General features: G+C 37.7%; 2 protein-coding genes across 6 annotated transcripts in view; both read right to left on the reverse strand.

The window, feature by feature from the left end:
- Window positions 1-2,150: 2,150 nt before the first annotated feature.
- The window catches only part of LOC118745016 (centrosomin), a 77,605-nt gene continuing 60,594 nt past the window's right edge, over window positions 2,151-19,161 (reverse strand). For all 5 annotated transcript variants that reach the window (XM_036478523.1, XM_036478527.1, XM_036478524.1 and 2 more), the window contains 8 exons: window positions 15,851-16,074; window positions 15,628-15,786; window positions 14,758-14,853; window positions 14,389-14,592; window positions 10,280-10,552; window positions 6,879-8,940; window positions 6,684-6,809; window positions 2,151-5,312 (listed from right to left, as the gene is read on the reverse strand). In XM_036478523.1, coding sequence (XP_036334416.1) covers window positions 4,810-5,312; window positions 6,684-6,809; window positions 6,879-8,940; window positions 10,280-10,552; window positions 14,389-14,592; window positions 14,758-14,853; window positions 15,628-15,786; window positions 15,851-16,074 — 3,647 coding nt within the window. In that variant the 3' untranslated portion in view covers window positions 2,151-4,809. The remainder of the gene's footprint in view (window positions 5,313-6,683; window positions 6,810-6,878; window positions 8,941-10,279; window positions 10,553-14,388; window positions 14,593-14,757; window positions 14,854-15,627; window positions 15,787-15,850; window positions 16,075-19,161) is intronic.
- Window positions 10,748-14,382, reverse strand: LOC118745017. Its single transcript, XM_036478528.1, has 2 exons — window positions 11,257-14,382; window positions 10,748-11,179 (listed from the first exon to the last, which is right to left on the reverse strand). Exons 1-2 carry the CDS (start codon window positions 12,094-12,096, stop codon window positions 11,102-11,104), a joined length of 918 nt encoding a protein of 305 aa, XP_036334421.1. The 5' UTR covers window positions 12,097-14,382; the 3' UTR covers window positions 10,748-11,101.

Genomic DNA, 19,161 nt, shown 5'->3' on the forward strand with positions numbered 1-19,161 from the left:
AAAGAATGGCAACAACAAAACTAATGTCAAATAAGAACAGAAATGTATGTACAAAACACATTCACACAAGCACAAGCACAATAAACACTTGCTATATCAATTATTTTTTGCCTCCTTCCAATTTCAATTCATTTCTTTTACTTTTTAGATTATTCTCACTTTTTGCGTATTCTTTAACTTCCGTTAATTTAAATTCAGTTGAGTTTGACACTTTTCAGGATTTTGCCAGAAAAAATTCTTCTGACTAAATCTGACTACTTCGGACTGATGAGAGTCGCTCTCACTGACTGTTGCTCTCTCATTTTTGCTGTCATTTCCGAGTTAAGGAACGCTTTTTGGACTAAATCTGACTACTTCGGACTTTTTCTGACTATTTCTGGGAGATAAGGAACGCGCATAATGAGATTTAAGAGAAAAGACCCAACCAGTGACACACTCATTCCCACTACAACTATAAAAATAGGGTTTGCAGGAAATGACATTCCCGAAGAGATAATCTTTGAGTACTCTAAACTAAATGTCGACATGTTTATCCCACCGCTGAGGCAATGTGCCAACTGCGGCAGACTTGGTCACACACAATTTGGATGCAAGTCCAAAAAATGGTGTATCGAATGTGGTAAAATAGAATGCATGTGGTAAAAACGGCCATACCGCGAAAGATAAGAATATTTTCCCACACTGGGAGAAAGAGTTGGCGATAAATCAGATTAAAACCATCAAAAAACTCTCAAGAAAGGAGGTTCTAGATACATATTTTCCCAAAAACACGAATCGATTTGACATACTGGCAAACAATGAGGAATTTCGGTCCAAAAATCAGGATTATTTGCGTCCAAGGGCCAAGGCTCCCTCAAACCGAGTATACAATACAATTGCTTATCAAAAAAATATGGTTTCACAATTTGAAGTTAATTGCGGAAATGATAAAAATAACTCAAAGACTAACAATACAAAGCAATGTAAAGTATTTCAACAAATTCAACAGTTAAGACAACAATTTGAAGCAATTTTGGTTAGGAGAGACGAGCTTGAGATTAGTGAATCTTTAAATTGAACAAGAGACTCAAATGAAGATTCTGCAATATAATTGCCAATCACTCAAAGCGAATATAGACACAATAGAGTACTATATGAATAAATATAGTATAGAAATAGCCACCTTTAGTAAATTTTTTTTTCTCAAAACAAAACCAGTATAGGAAGTTAATAAATTACAACACAGTAAATAAGCACCGGAATGATGGATACGCAGGTGTAGCCATTGCATACTTATAGCCAAAGTGACATAATCATTGCCAGAACTGTATTTTTAGAACCCAATGTGACAATTTGATCAAACTTCACTGGAATGTGGATGCTACTAGAATTGGTGGCAGCCATCATTTTCCGGAAATAATTGAAACAAGCAATTGTTAAGTCGAAGCTAATAACTTCATTGCAAAAAATAAGCTCCTAAAATCCTTAGAGACTTTAGAATGTGACTCAAATCTTCAAGAGTTTGAACACAAAATTCAGGAAATCAAGAAATCAAAAATGCCACCTGGCGGTAAAGGATGGCAAAACACCTAAATGCTGGTAGAGCAGCCACCTTGAAAAACTCTACAGATTCCTGAGAATAGCTAATCAAAAAGCTAAAAGAGTACCATCACCAGAAAACTGAAACTGAACTTTGAAAATCTTATATCGCATAGAAAAATATGGAAAGAGGACCAAAAAGCGATAAAAGAAAATTTTAACGAAAAAAATGAAGAAATTAATTCTGGTATAAGGGCTTTGTCAAAGCGCTGAGAGGCGATTACAGCCAGGATCATGTAGGAATGTGGAACAATGACAACAACAATGGGATAAAGAGTACGTTCACGTATGTCGTAAGCCGAAAAATCACCCTCATTGCGAGAGTCGTGTCGAATGCAAGTCGTTTTTCGAGAGTCGAATCGTATCGAAAATTTCTCGTCATTGCCTAAAATTTCCACTCGACTAGTGTATTAAAACGGAAAAACTTGGCAGCACTGTATAGTTTTCGACGATTTTGGTCGTTTACTTATTTCAGTACGACAATAGGCAATGCTACTGTTGTCGAGTCGTACAATTTAGCCTAATTTACGACTTCCGCAATGAGGCTGAATATGTTTTTACGTGACAAGTAATACGAAATCGTATGTGATGATTCGAACCCATTTGTGCCAGACGACATCGATGCTGTGAGCGAAATGATTGAGCAAGATCCTTCATATTACAAGCGTTGAGAGACTGCCGGTTTCACGATATATTTTTTTCTGTCAGTTTCCGTATTAAACTCAAATAAAAAATAATTTTTCACTTAAATTGCTTTCGCTAAACTAGCTATGAGGAATCCTTGGACATTAGTACAACGAACATCAATAATATTTTGTATGATCTCCTTGTGGTAACAAGGTGTGTTCGCTTTGGTTCCCACACATATTAAAAAAAAAGAGGCTCGTTTCGATCGATGTAAGAAAATGCTAAAACTATTCAAAAGTGTATTGATCATCATGGAGAATATTTTGAAAAACAATAAAACTGTTTTCAACCCCAATGCTAATTTTTCCCTTGTTAGGCCAGAAATCTACAGCCTCATTGCATGCATTAGACTAAAATACATGACTCGACAACATTGGCATTGCCTATTGTCATGCTGAAATATGTAGACGACGGAAACTGCCGAAAACTATCCAGTGATGCCAAGTTTCCCATTTTAATACACTAGTCGAATCGAATTTTTAGGCAATGTCACGTACTTCTCGAAACGACTCGACTCTCGAAAATCGCCATGCATTCGACACGATACTCGCGATGAGGCTGATAAATATCAAATTCTAAGTACTTACGATTTGAGAAGCGTAAATAGGAGAAAATTATAAAAAATTTTGGATTGTTGGTTAAACGAAGAAATTAAATATAGGAGACGATTTGGCAATGAAAAGGCCATGTCCGAAAAGGCAGTTGCCAAACTAAGACTCATGTTTAAGCAGCATTTATCGCCCAAATTGGCTGCCATTGAGTTGAGAGTACTGAGGTAACTGTTAATTGATTGGCAAAGTGCTTTCAGGACATTGTCGAGATGTACCACTAATCGGAGTATGAGGCGAGGCGGAGCTCCTTGGATGAAACAAAGAAGCTAAATTATCTAACATTTAAATAAAATTGAGTTTTTAAGATTTTGGAAAATGTGCGTGGCACCACCTGATCATGGTAGCTCAGTAAGCGCTTTACTGATTTCTCCAAACCTTGGTCATTAACCAAGACTTAAAAGTGCATGAAATCGGACACTCTCTCGGCATACCTCTCATATGACGGTATTTTTGGAAAATGAAAACACTCCAATCTTTCGCTATATAGTGAAAAAGAGGAAACTTTTAGCAAAAAACTTCTTATTAAAACATATGCGTGGTACTTCGCACTCATTTAAAATATGTGTATTCCAGTAGCGTCTTATCGATGCTTCCAAAAACTGATGAACACATTGACTCTTTTTTTCACTAAAAAAAATGTCGTACATTTTTGAAATCGGACAATACCTATGCCTAGTTTCTATATAACGGCAATTCTAAGCAGTGTTCGATAAAATATACATTTTACGCACACTAGGGATATGAAGTTCGGTTTCGCCCGAATCTTTTCTTGTTTAATTAAAATCCTTGAAAGCAGATTAGCCTGTTGCTGAGTAATTATCTAGCAAAATCTGTATGTGTGAATTGTAAAGAAACATGCGAGTTATTACTGTGCAATTTTGTGCGCCTGATAAAGAATTTTATAATTCTGCTAAAAATAACAGTATTTTGCTTGGCAAAGATTTGTGCGGACGTCAAGCAAAAAAGTTAAATTAAATAAAAACGAAAAAGTGAACAAAATGAAAATCTGCTTCAACTCATTTTGTGGCATAATATATATATATTTTGTATTTAAGTCTTCTAGAAGAGACCGTAAACAAACTTAACTTATAGTTTAAATGACTATTTATTACAAGTTTCAATATTATGTTCATATTTCAAGTAAAAACTACATCGAAAGTAACAAACAAAAAACTGGCCTTAGACATGAGGTTAGTTTTTTTGTTGCAAGCCTTTGACCCCTGACCATAGTACTTGGGTTTCTATATTTTTTTAATTAACTGTTAACAAATTATGGCCTTTTTAGTAAAATATGTATATGAATGTGTTGGGCGAAAATGGCACTGGTATGCGTGTTGGTAATTTTTTTGTTTTTTTTTAGTCTTGGCATATGAATATGTATGTTTGATAGAGCATGCATAAAAAGTATTTCATAAAGTTAGTATAATATCTGTAATTTAAAACTAATTGTAAATGAAAAAAGTAATGAAAACCTTATGGGTTTACTAGACTAATGAGCCGCTATAATTAGCATCTGATTTCGTGAGGATATTTAGTTAATTTACATATGCAGCATATTTATATGAATGAAAATAAACAGTTGCATCACTTAAAGTTAGATAAGCAAATTATGCTTGAACAACGTGGTTGTACTACATTCAACAAGTTCTCATAACGCAAATACAAACATACAAATATAGATATATAGCAGGTGAATAAAATGATTACAAATAAATGTCTTTATGTAAAGAGTGCTTAGGTTCTAAAACATGACTTTAATCTAAGCTAAGTAATTAGTTAATTAATTATAACTAGCGCTTTTCTTCAAAAATTAATATATTTAGCCTTGTGCATGTTAGCAACGAATGAACATTTGTGCGTTCGTCGTGCAAGTGCTCGCCGATTTTGTGCGCGCTGATTTTTCTCGCTTTTGTGCTTCCTTTGATTTAGTCTTTTAATGAAGTGCATCACTACTTGATTTAGATGTGCTAACACCAGCACTTGTTATATTACGTTGTTGTTGTTGTTGCTCATGTGTTTGTTGTGGTTGCTGAGGTGCCTGGTGCATTGATGATGATTGCACTTGCTCCTCCTGATGATGATGATGATGGGGATGTTGTGCGTTAGGTTGCTGCACTTGAGCCATATGGAAGCGCGCATATTTGAGAGTGTTTTTCGTTTTTAGTATTTGCTCTTTGACCTCTTTCTCAAAGCTCTCTTTGCGCTTATTTGAATAGTGCAACTTTTTGTAAGTCTCCTCGAATGCGCGCTTCGTTTGTACGAGCTTGCGTCGTAATTCGGTATTTTCTTGTTCTACCTTGATGCAGTCGTGAATTGGCACTGAGCCGCCGGCAGTTGTGGAGGCAGCGGCAGTGGCGGAGGGACGGCTATTTACATTGGCCACACTCATCTTATTTTCCGTGTTGCTGTCGTCGGTATCTGTGCGGGTTGGAGATTCTGTATTGGAATGGAGAATAGGAACGGAAATCAAATAAATAAAATTTTATTAGGATTTATCAAAGAAGGGAAGCGTGCTTAGCACAGTTACATTTTTGAATTACTAACTTCCAGTTTCATAATAAATAAAGAAGATTTTAAATGCTTTATAAATCGAAAATTATCAAACAAAAAAATTTCAGCAGTTTTATCATAAGGGTTACAAAACTTGTAAAATGCTCAAGTGGATTTCGATTTTGAACCGGTTCGGTTTTGGTATTTCAAACCCGACTTGCAGCCCTGCTATTTATCGATATCGATACAAATATCATTCACCACACTTACTTATTATGTGTATCGATACCGTTATCAGCATAATTATCGATATATTTACCAATATCGCCAGCGATTTTGGTATCAATAAATATATCGCAATTTTTTTCGATGTTTTTGTAAAAAAATCACTAGAACTTCGGGAAAAACATGTTTGCTTAAAAAGCAAATATGAAATTAATACACAAATGTGTATTTATTTTTGCATTACAACTTTTATTAATTTGGGTAATACCCGGTTTTTTATATTTAAACGACAACCCTCCTATTTTTAGGGATGGTCGTGAATTTTTTTTTTTTTTAGATTTTTTGGGAATTTTTCGGTACTTTGTTTTCTTGCTTTTCGGAATTTGCCGGAAGCTAATATTTTCGTGTTTTTTCGACTTCCGGGTTTTATTTTTCGTTTTTCTTTCTGTTTTGGGGTTTTTTCGATACTTTTAGGAACTTTTTTTTATGGTAATGTCAAGTTTACTAAATTTCTTTCGTCTTACATTTTTCATTCATTAACTCATGAATTAAATGAAAAAATTAAATGCAAATTATTTTTGATAATCGGTTGACAAATGTAGTTATCGAAAAATTTACCAGTGAAATTATCGAGGAATTCGACGATAGCTTTATCGAAATGTATACATAATAAATATTTACGTACGCATATCGTCGTCTGGGTAAAAGATTGTCGTAAACGTCATACGTACGTGCATAACATACGACAATCTTTTACCCAGGCGACGATATGTACATAGTTATCGATAAGTTATGAATTTAATTATTAATATAGTTATCGATTCGTGTATCGTTGAAAGGTATCGATATATAGAAGCCATTGCCGTTATATTGTTCCTGTTCACATTAGTATTTGCGCCCGTTTTCGTACTCATAAGCCTATTTGTATTTTGTATTTTGTATTGACACTGATCTGCAGATTTTATTCTGTATAGCACTGTAAGTTTACAGCTGATTAACGGGCCTTACATATATTACAAATGTTAATACCACAACCAAGTTTTCTCTAACTAAACCCTTATGCTTTACATCAAAAATGCATGCCTTACTTACCCTTTTTAACATCCGCACGGGACAACTTGCGTCCCGGATCACTGTCAATGCCCAAGTCGGAAGATGAGCTATGTTGCGCGCACTTGCCAGCCATGTTACTCTTATCCACCAAGCAGTATTTAGATTCTGTAAGATGTGATTATTAAATTACGAAATATTTTTATTTTTTTATAACAAATTTTAGTCGCCACTCACCTTCATTGGACGCCAGCTCACCGTCTTCTGGCATTGGCACAGTTTTGAGTAGCGAGCGTTGTACGTTCGACAATTCCACGCTGGAAACGCGGCCTGTATCACTGTGTATACCCAAATCAGGCGAGGAATTGCTATCGCGCTTCGCAATCGACTTTTGCACATCGTCCGAAGCATAGCCGCCCACTTGTGACATATCGTTGGCATCCAGGCGCTTAACTGCCGCTGCTTGCGCTTGCGCCAATTGCTCGCTTAATGTTTGTTGCAAGCGTTCAAGTTCTGTGACGCGTTGTGTTGTGGCCGCATGTTGCATTTCGGCGGCGCTCAACTGATGCTGTAACTCCAGCAAACGTTTCTCTAACTGCAATTTCTCATTACATAGTTTTGTGCGTTCCGTAACCACTTTGGATGCTTGCAGCACGCTTTCGTCCAATTGCTTCTTCAGTCCACGCACCTCCATTTCACTGTTTATCAACGATTGCTTGAGATCCTGCTCGCTGTCTGTCAGATAGTCGATAGTGCGTTGGGCCTCTATGTACTGCGTTTGCAGCTCGGTTAACTGCGCTCTGCACTCGTCGTATGTCGTGCGCGCAATCCATTCGCGGGTCAGTGCTTCCGAGTGCACGCGCTCCTGCTCCTTCAAGCGCTTTTGCATTAGCTGCTCCAATTCGTTTTTAAGTGTATCCAAGTGCTGGCGCTCTTTTTCGCTGGCTAACTTCAGCTGTATCTCGTACTTCTGTTTGATGTCTTCGATATCAGCCTTCAGCGCGCCCACTTGTACTTCGGCCAGCCGCGCCTCCACCGCGAGGCGATCGCGCTCCCCTTGCAACTGTTCGATGGCGTGACATTTTTCCTCGATTTGCCGTTGCATCAATGACCTGTTGAGCAGGGCGCTCTCGGACGCAGTGGTATTGTCTCTTGATTGCTCGCTGCCAATAGCAATTAGATCTGATAAGAGTTCTTCATTGCGCTGCTGCAGCTGCTCCACCTCTTGCGTCAGCGCTATGGCGCGCAGTGTTTCTTTCTTCAAGTTATTGTCTGCTTCCACTAATTGGAATTGTATCATCAGAATGCGGTCATCGCGCTGTGCAATGAGCTTCTCGAGCTGCGCTATGCGCTCCTGATTGCGCAACTTCATTGCGCGACTCTGCTGTAACGCATCACTTTCGCTCTCGCTATCTGTGTCGGCCGTTGGTGGCGCTGGTTTGGTGGCCGAATCCTTCGCGGCCGCTCCAGTGCCTGCTGCCACAAGCTCCTCCAGTCCGATGCGCGCCATCGACACTTGCCTATCCGGTTCCGACCACGCTTCAGATTCACTCAAATTATCCAGCAAGAATGGCGGCAACGAGCGGCGCTCCTTGGAATCTTTTGCATAATCTGCGCCGCCACAACTGCGCCGGCTGTCGAGTATCTTGCGCAAAGCCTTATTCTCCGAGCGCAACACATCGAACGAGTGGCGGGCACGCATTTGTTCGTGCGAATTAAATGTCTTATTGGCCAAAGCGCCCTCCTCTTCGTCCAGCAGCAGCCGTGATAAATTGCTTAAACCTTCGAAGCTTTGATCGCCTGTGGTCAACGTCTCGCGTATGCTCGTAGACAAATCGAGGCTGCAGTCTACAGCGGTACGCATGGCGCGGCGACGTTCGGTCGACAGGAAGCTCAACACCTCCTTGTTTTTCATTAGGGAGTTAAGGAATCCTGCTAACTCGTAGAGACGATCCGATAGAGCTGCAAAGACTTTGGCATATGCGTGTCGGCATGTCTCGGCATTGTCAGCTTCGGCGCGTGCTGTGCGCGCCTCTTGGCGCAGCTGTTCGATCAAAGCCTCATGGGTGCGTTCGTTGACGAGACGTTGATTCAGCACGTCCACTTTGCGTTGCAGCAGTTTATTATGCTCCAATGCTTTTGTGTAGTCACTCTCAGTGAAGGATTGCTGTAGTTGAAGAGATTCTAAATTTTTGCGTGCTGTTGTCGGCGAAAGGGGAGATGTAGCGTTTGCGTTGACTAATTTGGTGAGACGTTCGATTTCACGATTCTTTTGCCAAAGCTCATTATTGACCAGATTCTGGAGAGAAGAGATAAGGAGTCATGAAAAAGCGCACAGCGGTAACAAACAAAATGAATACGACGAGAGAAAAATAGAGCGAAATGAGAGGAAGATTACAAAAAAAGGAAATGAGAAAATAAAATTAGAAGCATAAGAACAGAATGATAAATGAGGGGTGGGATAACATTAGAGAAAAGGCATGAAGGAAAGAGAAATAAAAAATGAGAAAAGAAAAGCGTTAGAAAAAAAACGAACTGATAACGGGAAATACATATAAATAAGGAAATAGATGGAAGAGAGACCATATAAATAGAAGGAAAGAAAAGGAACACGAGTGAAAAGAGTGAGGAAAAAAGTTGGAGTGTAGAAGAGTCAAAGAGAAATAACACAATAAGAAGTACGTAAAAAGAGAAAGCAGAAGTATAATAGAACGAGGGGAGGAAAAAAGAAAAAAGAGCAAGAGTGGAGGGCACAAGAAGATTGATGAAAGGGAAGAGAAATGGGCGGAAAGAGAGAAAGAAATAAAAATACAGAAAAATAAAGATGAAAGCATTGAAAGAGAAAAGAGAGTACGAAAGGCAAAAGGAAAAAGAGAAAAAGTAGTAAGAAGGGCAAAGACATGAAGATGAAGAGAGAGAGAATCAGAGAGGTAATAGAGAGTCAGAAACGAGGGAAAGAGCAAAGGAAGAGATAAAAGACAGTAAGAGCGTGAAAAGAGAAAGAGAGTGAGATAAAAGAGAAGGCGAACCTATTTAAAAATTTATGAAACAAAATTATTTTTGCTCTCGAATCTTTTCATTCTAAATTCATCTTAAAGATACCTATAAATCTTGGATCCATGTAACGGAACGAGATACTCTACAATTGAACTGAAATAAATGTCAGTGCATTGAAATAGACTACGCTTGACTCTAGACTGAGCTGAGAGTGGCTTTGTCAACCCAACCACCATCAAATGTCTCGATTGAACAGTATTTAAGGTGGTTACCTTATAAACGGGTTAAGAACCTAAATATTTTATCTATTTACAGTCGGATTCTGTAACGAAGTCGTAGCAGCCAGCCAAACAGTTCGTCATAGTAAGAGGAGCCCCCGGTATAAAGGAGCTAAAAAACTAGCTTTTTGCCGTCACAACCAAACGTTGAATCTTTGAAGAAGTTTGGTTAGAGCGAGGAATTCGCTAAACATAGGTCGAAATGACTGAAAAATCTGAAGAAAATTCAGTACTTTTAAAAACTACGAAACACTGGAGTTTTCGCTATAAAAGACTTTGTTAAAGAGGAGTCCGACAATAACTATGAACTTCCTATTTTTTTCTAGCATGCCTCGTGCTAAAAATATACAAAGAAAATAATACCTGTAAAGCAGCAGTCTTCTTCTTTACTTCGGCTTCTAGACTCTTAATCGTATTCTCATGATCGCATTTTTGTACGTGATTTTGTAAAGCCTCTGAGTCACTTAAGGCACGATTGCCAGCACCTTCCTGCTGATTTTTCTCGCGTTGCAGAAGTTGTTGTAATGTGCGACAGGCGGTATCATAGCTTTTGCGCAACTTCTTCAACTCTTGCTGAGTATCGTCCAGTTCACAAAGCTTATTAGCCAGTTCGACCTTTTTCTCCTTTAGTTCGCGCTGCACGCGAGGAAATACAAAAAAAAAAACTTATTAACAATAAGAGACTTGCCTCAAGTGAATATTACTAAAAAAAACGGTACGTTCGCATTGCATTCGAGTTGATCTTAGAAGAGTAAAAAATTTTAATTTATTCATAGTTTCATGGCTTAAAAAAATCACAAATAACAATTTTTTTACAAAAATATATGTAGTGCATACATGTGTACTAAGCTCAAATGTAAATTCTGTCGTAAAATGCACACATAAATATATATAATTATATAAACTATTTTCAATTTGCAAATCGGATATTATCTCACAAGGTACACAATAAATGCATAATACAAAATCCACCATTTGCGCACTCCCGCTTGCTTTCGCTCACTTCTCACAATTTCCTTTGTCCTTTTAATCTTCTCAGCATACGCCCCCACTGGTAGCGTAAACAATTTTGATCAACATTTAGAGAGTAACTCCTCAGAAAAGGTATATGCACGCTTTTGAACTGTGACACATGTCCAATATTTAGATACAGCGTGTGAAATGAAGTGTAATAATAGGCTAGATTTAATGAAAATTTCCAAATTTTGAGTATACAAAGCGTACGCCGCCATCCACATTGGTGAGTTGGTGGGGTCGATTGTTCTAAAAAAATTTTTCAAAAATTGTACAATTCAAATACACAACCGCGCGCTCCACTCTTAACTAACAAGCCCTCTCACCTGCGTACATTCCCGCTCCCCATCGGGTGACGTTTCTTTGCCACCACAAAATATACTGGACGTGGAAAAATTTGCCTGCAACGAAGTGCAACTATTGGATCGCGAAGTACATGGCCCACCACAGCCGCCGCCACCATAGCCCGCAAACATGCTCTCATCATTGATTGTGTAGCGTATTGGAAACTCTGGCTCATGATCGCTGCAGACCAGCTCTTTGCATGCAACGCCGGTGCGACCAGCATCACCAGAGCTAATACCAACACTGCCGCACCTATGGCGGTTGACGCCCTCGTGCAAGTAACACCGCTTCACAACAGCGTTACTTTCTGGCTCGCTGTGCTCACACTTCTCTACTTTTGTGTACTTGGCGCTGGTGTTGCTGTAATTAACGCACAGCTTCTGTTTGAGCAAATATTCACCTTGAAAATCGCCGCGCGCCTTCAACATGTCGCGATAGTTCATTTCGTAATGTTTGTTACAATCGACTGGCTTCTCGTCGAACTCGTGCGCATATTGCTGATAGACCTCCTTCTTCTCGATGGTGAAACACTCATTCTTGCTGCGCTGTAGTTTGCCAATAATGGCACGAAAGAAGCGATTCTCTCGTTTGGCTAAATTACGTTCGAAACTCATTTTGGTTACCATTTTTTCGTAGTCTTGAATGCGTTCAAGTAGACGTGCGGTATTTGCTGTCTTAATAGAAATTGTGGACTGGTATGTTGAGGTGCAGGTAATAGAAGAGAAGGGATCAGAATAAGAGAGGTTTGGAAGAGGATATGAAAAATTAAATGACCATTGAACGCGGAACAGCGAGAATAAATTCAAAATTTCAAAAAACATACATTTTAGCGAAACCGAAAAAATTCTACATCGCAAAACTACTTTTGAAGCTTTACTGTAAACCTTTGTACTGAAAAAATATTTGCCGATTTCGTGACACTTTTTCGTTTGTATATATGTGTTAAATAATACACTGTTTACATATACGAATTGTAAAGAATTTTATGCAGAGTATCACTTCTGAGCCTAGGAAGGAATGAAGAGTTGCTTTAGAATAAACTTATTAATTTTGTAATTTTTTTATATCTTAATTTAACGATGTTTCCGGGTAATAAAAGTGAAACACCTATAGTTTAATACCAGTTCTCAGTGTTGTGCTTGTCTAAACAAAATGCAAGTGGGCAACTCTGTATCTATCTGTGATACGCTGTTGTAGCGGCACCACTAGACCCCAAATTCGGCTGCCTATCAACCGTTATCACCAAGCCCAACTAGCGGTAGGCCCAGGAAAAGTGCAGTTTCGACAGAGTCGGACCAAAAGGAAAGGAATGTTGTTGTTGTTGTTGTTGTTGTTGGAGCAGCTTACAAATCCCCAAGACTGACAGTCCTTGGCCAGATGCAAATCTGGGTCGTTCCGGTTACGTAGACCCGACTGGCGAGGCAACGAGGAAAGCGATGTTACCAGAGCCGGTTTAAAAAGGTTACCTTCACATACGGGGCATGTCGGGATCGAGTCTGAAAAATAGAAGTTTAACCTACTATAGCAGCTAGATCGTTTTTTTTCCGGCAGAGTCCCTCACGGCATCTGAAAATCTTCATCTGCGTGGGGTGGTTGAACTCCGACAATGGCATTCAAGGTGCCAGGGTGAGTAAAAGTGGTGATTATCTCTCGGTGAATTTCATTTACTGACTGCCTGTACAACATCACGTGCAGTGGTTGTGCCATGTACATACATATGCCTGGAGCCCGCACGATAGTTCGTAGAGATACCTTCTAATATGTGTACCTAGTCTAGCGCTACTTCCAGCAAGTGATTGTTCGGATATTCCCTGTGGAAACAGCCGACCAAGACTTACTTGTTCTTTGCACCATTATGAGTGGCATTGTAGATGCGGTTTTATGTTTTTGTTGGCGGTCTGGTGTTTGACAATTGTTGTTGCGTGTGCGAAAAAGGAAAGCAAGATGTTAAAGATAACCTCTAAAATTTCTAGATGGTGAAAAGTGTCGTCGTTGATTTTGTGGAGGCATAGACCAAACCTCCATGTCGCGAAGAAGCGAGAAATATTAGATATACAATTACCGGACGTCAATATCGAGCCGTCGTCAGCGTATGAGATCAGTGAAACTGCCTCCAGCTGCTGAGAAGTTTGGAAATATAAAAGTTAAACAGTAGTGGAGAGTGGACATCAACTTGTGGGACCACCTTTTTAATTCACCATGCCTTCGAGGTTTGATCAGAATGCGTACTAACTGTCGACAACTCACGAGAATTTTAGTAGCGTAGAATGACAAAAGGCGAGGTAGCCTTTCGACAAATCAGATGTCACTAAGACGGTTTTCTCACTGGGGCGATAAGTGTTGTTGTGCTCTTTAATTATTAAGTTAAAATTATTATTACTGAGGCCATCCAAAAATCGATCGATCGTAGTCGGCGTAAAACTGTAGGTCCCTCTCAGCAGCATAAAATGTTTCCTATGAGAATCCTGAGGAACGCTGCTGGGAGAACAGTCTTAACTGCATATAATTCCGACCCGTTTTGAAATCCAAAATAGCTGTGTCGTATACTATCTACCAACCGCAACTTAGTCTACTTCAACTACGAATTTCTAGCTAATCATTAAAAGGCTCGCAACTGCGACAAAAAAAAAACTTACTTGCATTTTGCTTAATGCATCCTGTTGTTCACGCATTCTCTTTTCACATACTTTCACATTCGAAAATTCTTTGCGGAAATTATCTTGTGTGGCTTTTAGAGCTTCAATTAAATTGTGATTATCTTCCTTCAAATCGGCATTGGTCAGACGAAGACTTTTCAAATTAAGCTTTAACGCGAATTGCGCGAATAAATGTAATAAATGGAAAGATAACGAAAAAAATAAGATGGGTGGGAGAGTAGGGTTGAAGGAAATTATAAAATAATTGTTTAGTGGACAAACATTTACTTGGAAACACGCGTAAGTATGCGATAAAAAGCTTGCAACGTTTCGTGTTTAAATACGAAGTTTCATATAATACTAAATACTATTTCTATGCTTACTTCTGTGAACATCTCGAATGCAACGTAAAATATTATCGCAACTATGCCTAAATGAATGCTTAAATGTAGCAATGCTATTTGTATAAGAACTCACCTCTACATTTGCCATATCTTTTTCCTTGTTCTCCATCATTTCCAGCAGCTCAGCATTTTGAAAGGCCAGCTCTTTTACTTTTTCCTCATACTCCTTGATTGTCTCATCACGTTTTGCTATGATTTCTTCTAATTTCGTCACTTGTGATTGTAACGAATGCATTTTCTCCTCGGACTGTGTCACCATGCCCTCGAGTTCGCGTATCTATGGGTTCATTTAAGTGGCATAATACATAGAGCAAAGAAAGCGAGGGATTGCCAACAAATTAGAGATGGAGTGAGAAAAGAAAAGATAATAATTTGAGATTTTAGTGATTTTTATATTTTATTAAAGTATGCGTAGTAATAAATTAAGTAAAATTATACAAACTTTTTGTAAAGCATTCACATTTTCTGAGATATCTGAACGGCCAAGCAAATCATTCATAAAACCGCTGTGATGAGTTTTATCCAAATCGCGTTCCATCTGTGAAGATAGGAAGGGAAATGAAAGCGATTTTTTTTACTTAGGGGAATTATTATATCATTCGGATTTAATTAGAAGCTATGTAAGTAGTTGAAAAGTTTTTTTTACTGGTATTTACGAAATTAATTTGTTTTTCTTTAGATAAAATTAAAAGTTTCTTGTGGCTTAGATTCTAGTTTAAGTTGTTAGAAATATGGGCAAAAAAAAGAAGAAGAAATCGTATCGGTATGTTAGTTGTTAGGTGAGTTTCATGATTTGTTATATAAAATTGCTTCTCAAAAAAAAAAATTGCCGATTTAAAATCTCACGAATTTTAAAATATAGCTAATTAAACGTTTAAATAGCTTTAGTGCATTTTCTTTAATGTGACTAGTTTTTAGCACATATCAACCTCTTGTTATATCATCTTTAATTTTAACTATTTTTCCTTTAATTTGTGTAGACTAGTAAAAACACAAGTTATATTTGAAAGAAATTGGAGTTTAAAAACGCCACAACGGGCCACAAACATATTCAAAGCCTCTTTAACATTTTTGCCGGTCTTAAGTTAATTTTTCTTAAATTAAATGTTTTATTCAATTTCTTTTTCCATATTACAAAGCCTTTCAACAGATTTCGTAAACACTTCTAATAATAAAATTTTTCCAAAAATTAAAATCTCAAGATTTACGTATAATTTTAGTCATTATTGTATTTTCTTTTAATTTATCACGCTTCTTTTCGAATAAGTAACATAAATAAATATATTTGCGTTGTTTTCACATTTTTTCTCACCTCCAAAAATTGTATCTTCTGCTTTAGTTCATCTATAAATGCTTGACCCTTAGCCTCAGTCTCTTTTTGTATCTGTTCCATGTGATTCATGGCCTGCGCGGCTTCCTTCAATAAATCCTGTTTCTCTTCAAGCTCCTTACGCAAAATTTCAATTTCAACCTGTGCGAAGAAAAAGAGTTTGTTCAAAAAGGAAATCACAGTACGCATTTTTTTATTTCCTTGCCTTCGTATCAATTAGCTGCTTCATTAACGACTCCTGTCCCTCTGTGTTCGGGTGATGATAACCTGGCACACTTTCCTCCAGAAAATATAAACGTAACTTTAGATTAAAATTCTCCTTACGTAGCGATGCCATTTGCTCCTCGAATTCGCGCACTGAACGTCCTTGTACAGGTGGCGATGTCGTGCCATGTCCCTGCAAGCTGACACATGGAAAGCCCACACCATCTGTATGAGAAATAAAAGAAAAACGAAAGATTGAAAATTAATATTTAAGCGACCGGTTAACTAAAGTAGTAATCTATTTAGTTTGTGTATTTTATGTAATCCTATAACGTTAAGTCTCATTTATGAATCTCAGCTTAAGCTCATTAACTCGTCTTTTACCATCCGCACTCATATTCGTTTCGCTTAGTGGCGACTGTGAGTGTGAGTTGCGCTTAAAAACCATTAACTTTTCTTTGGAGTCTTGTGAGCTACCAATGCTGGATCCACTTCGACGCATGGCGTTTGGTGTTGCTTTTAATAAATTTCTTCTAACGGTATATTTTTATTTTTCACTATATTTCACTATTTCGTTTGGCTTTATTATGTGTCTGTAGTTGTGGCTGTTGCTATTGTGTGTGTGCTGTATTGTTGTTGTGTTGATAGTGGTCCCAAAACGGAGTTTATTTCAATTATTTGGAAAATTTGTGTTAATTAGTTGATCAATTTAGTTTTGAAAGTATGATTTTTAAGCTTCTTTATATTTCTTTTTTTACACAATTCAAAACTAATTTTCAACTTCAAGCCAAAGTCAAAAATATTTCACATTTTTACGTACCTACTGCGAAAGATCAGTGAAATATGTAAGTAGGAAGAAAAGAAATATAGGGTGTTTTAAGGAGTTTCTAAGCTACCGACATATTGAGGTGAAATCTTAGGACCGCTATTGGTTTTAGAATTTAGAACGAAAATCTGTGCACCAGAGTGGTGACAGGATCGGCGGTAGCAGAGGAACGGAAAGACCAAGTGGAGAAGGACTTGGCTTCACTTGGCATTTCCAATCGGCGTCAAATAAGAAGAATTCGGGTTTTATGCAGTGTACGAAAATAAACTATATTGTACGTTACTATTTCGTTTCGTTCATTACTTTAACAGTTCGGTACAATACGAAACAAAACGGCTGAGTTCACTTTGGCGATAGTACACTACAGTAGTTTAGTAGTTACAGACGAAACAACAAACGAAATGAATCGTGCAGGGAAAATATATTTATGTATGTACATATATGCAATAAACAAATACAAAACGAATGGCTGCAATGAATAAAAAAAATAAAAATGTTTTTTAATTGAATTGGATATGAAAATTTACAGAAAAAATTATTTTTCACGTAATTGAAACGTTTGAATACATATAAAACGTACCCTATGGTACAATTGTCACAAACGAAAAGCAAACGTTTCTCGTTGGGGAAAATGACAGTGAATCCATGATTCAATTATTAAAGGTTTTGTAAGTAGCTTTTTTCTAAAATTTGGCACTCCCACCCACAGGGATGGTTTTTAGAAGCAGAAGAAAAAGGGGAAGAATTCAATCACACTTCCTAAAATGGGAGCTAAATTCTATAAAAACGTGTGGATAATAGTGAATGGTGGTATTTTAAAACAAAAACGAATTTGATTTAATTATTTAATTTAAACAAGCTTATTTACATCGAATATAACCCCCTATTGTTATTAAAAATAAATATTTCTATGTTTATACCAAACTTGCGTACGTCAGATGGCGCATAACTCGAGAATGGATGGTCCACTTTCAGCTTTTTTTTTGTTGTATTTGTTTGCCAGTTGATGGACATGAAGAAGCTATTTGTTTGCGGAAAATATGCAATATTTATTAAACAAAAAAACGGCAAATAAAAAAATTTGGAGCTTACGTTTCTTTCGCGGTTATGGCTCGATTGTTTCGAATTCTTTGATGTCGCACTTTTTATGTTCTGGGGAAAATATTCAACACTGGCTTGCACAGCCGCAGTTGGCGATTGGTGCCGGACGAACTCAGAGCACGCAGCTACTGAACGACTGAGATAGGGAACGTGATCTACATCGTCAAATGAGAAGTGGCGTAATGGGGCTTTCGCACGAGGCGATTTTTCAGGCAACTTTTGCGTTCAACTCCCGCCGGGTTGCACGAAAAAAAATTTGAATGACTAAAAATATCAAAATATAAAAAAATATTAAAATATTCGCCATAAAAAGGCGTTTGTATTGTTCAACTTTGCATTCTACTTTCAGCTAATCGCTTGCAATAAAGTTGGTCGCCAGCCAACATTCGCCTCGTGCGTACACCTTTTAAGTGTGCAATTACATCGCGCCATTGACTAAACCGAGCTGTCGTGTGACGATTGGGCCTATGGATGCGGTTTGGCAATGTTATATTGCGTCAAAATCTCATTCGGAGACACCAGGACTGTGTCGTGGAGTACAATACCTAAATACCTTCGTTGGCTCATTGAACGCTTTACTTTACAGCGACTTGGCAGAATCAAGAGGTCTCCACGAATATCGACAAATACATTTCGGCATTTAAGGGAATTTCGTCTCTTAACATTGAATTTCTGTAGTCCAACGATTCTCACCCATTTTGTCTTGTTGGCGCCAGCGAATGCAGAACAAACATTTCTTCAAATTTAAAAAGTAAAAATTTCACTACTAACAATTTAAAAATGTTCTTAAAACTTGCAAAGAAATTTGGAAAAGAAATATCACTGTTTTTGTTTTTAGGAGTAGGGTGGGAGTGTCATTGATAAAATTAGAGCGAGAGAAAGGTTTTCTTACAAAACCTTTCATTATTGAATCATGAGTGAATCTTACAATTTGTTTCTGACTATTTACAAAACTGTACAAAACCACAAATGATATGATGATCGATGAGCAAATGGGAATTGTTTTGTACAGTTTATTTTCGTACCCTGGTTTTATGGCTTTGTTGAAGTGCTATAGTTGCAAAGTGCGCTATAGTGTGAGGCATTTCAAAATAATAACAATACGTAGGAAGTATGGTCTTTGGTCCAAATTTTGATTGGGATAGCTCCAAACCATAAGCCACTTAGCTGCCTAAAAATACGGTAATAACTCTTCTTCCGGTTAATCAAGCCAAACTAAAGATTTAAAACGTAAAAAGTTTTGTCAATGCATAAAACGGCTTCTCCAATCAGAACGAAAACTGCAAAGGTCGCAGTGCGGTATAAATAGCGTTTAGAATTGTGAAGTTCACGTTTATCCTTAGATGATGCCCGTAAAATTTATAAAGGGTTTTGCAATGGTGCGG

This window comes from Rhagoletis pomonella, unplaced genomic scaffold (genome assembly GCF_013731165.1).
Source record: "Rhagoletis pomonella isolate Grant_MI unplaced genomic scaffold, Rhpom_1.0 Rhpom_scaffold_00008, whole genome shotgun sequence".
Taxonomy (NCBI): domain Eukaryota; kingdom Metazoa; phylum Arthropoda; class Insecta; order Diptera; family Tephritidae; genus Rhagoletis; species Rhagoletis pomonella.

Excerpts from the sequence above, each read along its gene's own strand:
- LOC118745017 (XM_036478528.1), bottom strand. The coding sequence starts at position 12,096 with ATGTTTTTTGAAATTTTGAATTTATTCTCGCTGTTCCGCGTTCAATGG. Across the intron at positions 11,180-11,256 it reads GGGAGCGGGAATGTACGCAG|AACAATCGACCCCACCAACT; the intron begins GTGAGAGGGCTT and ends AAATTTTTTTAG.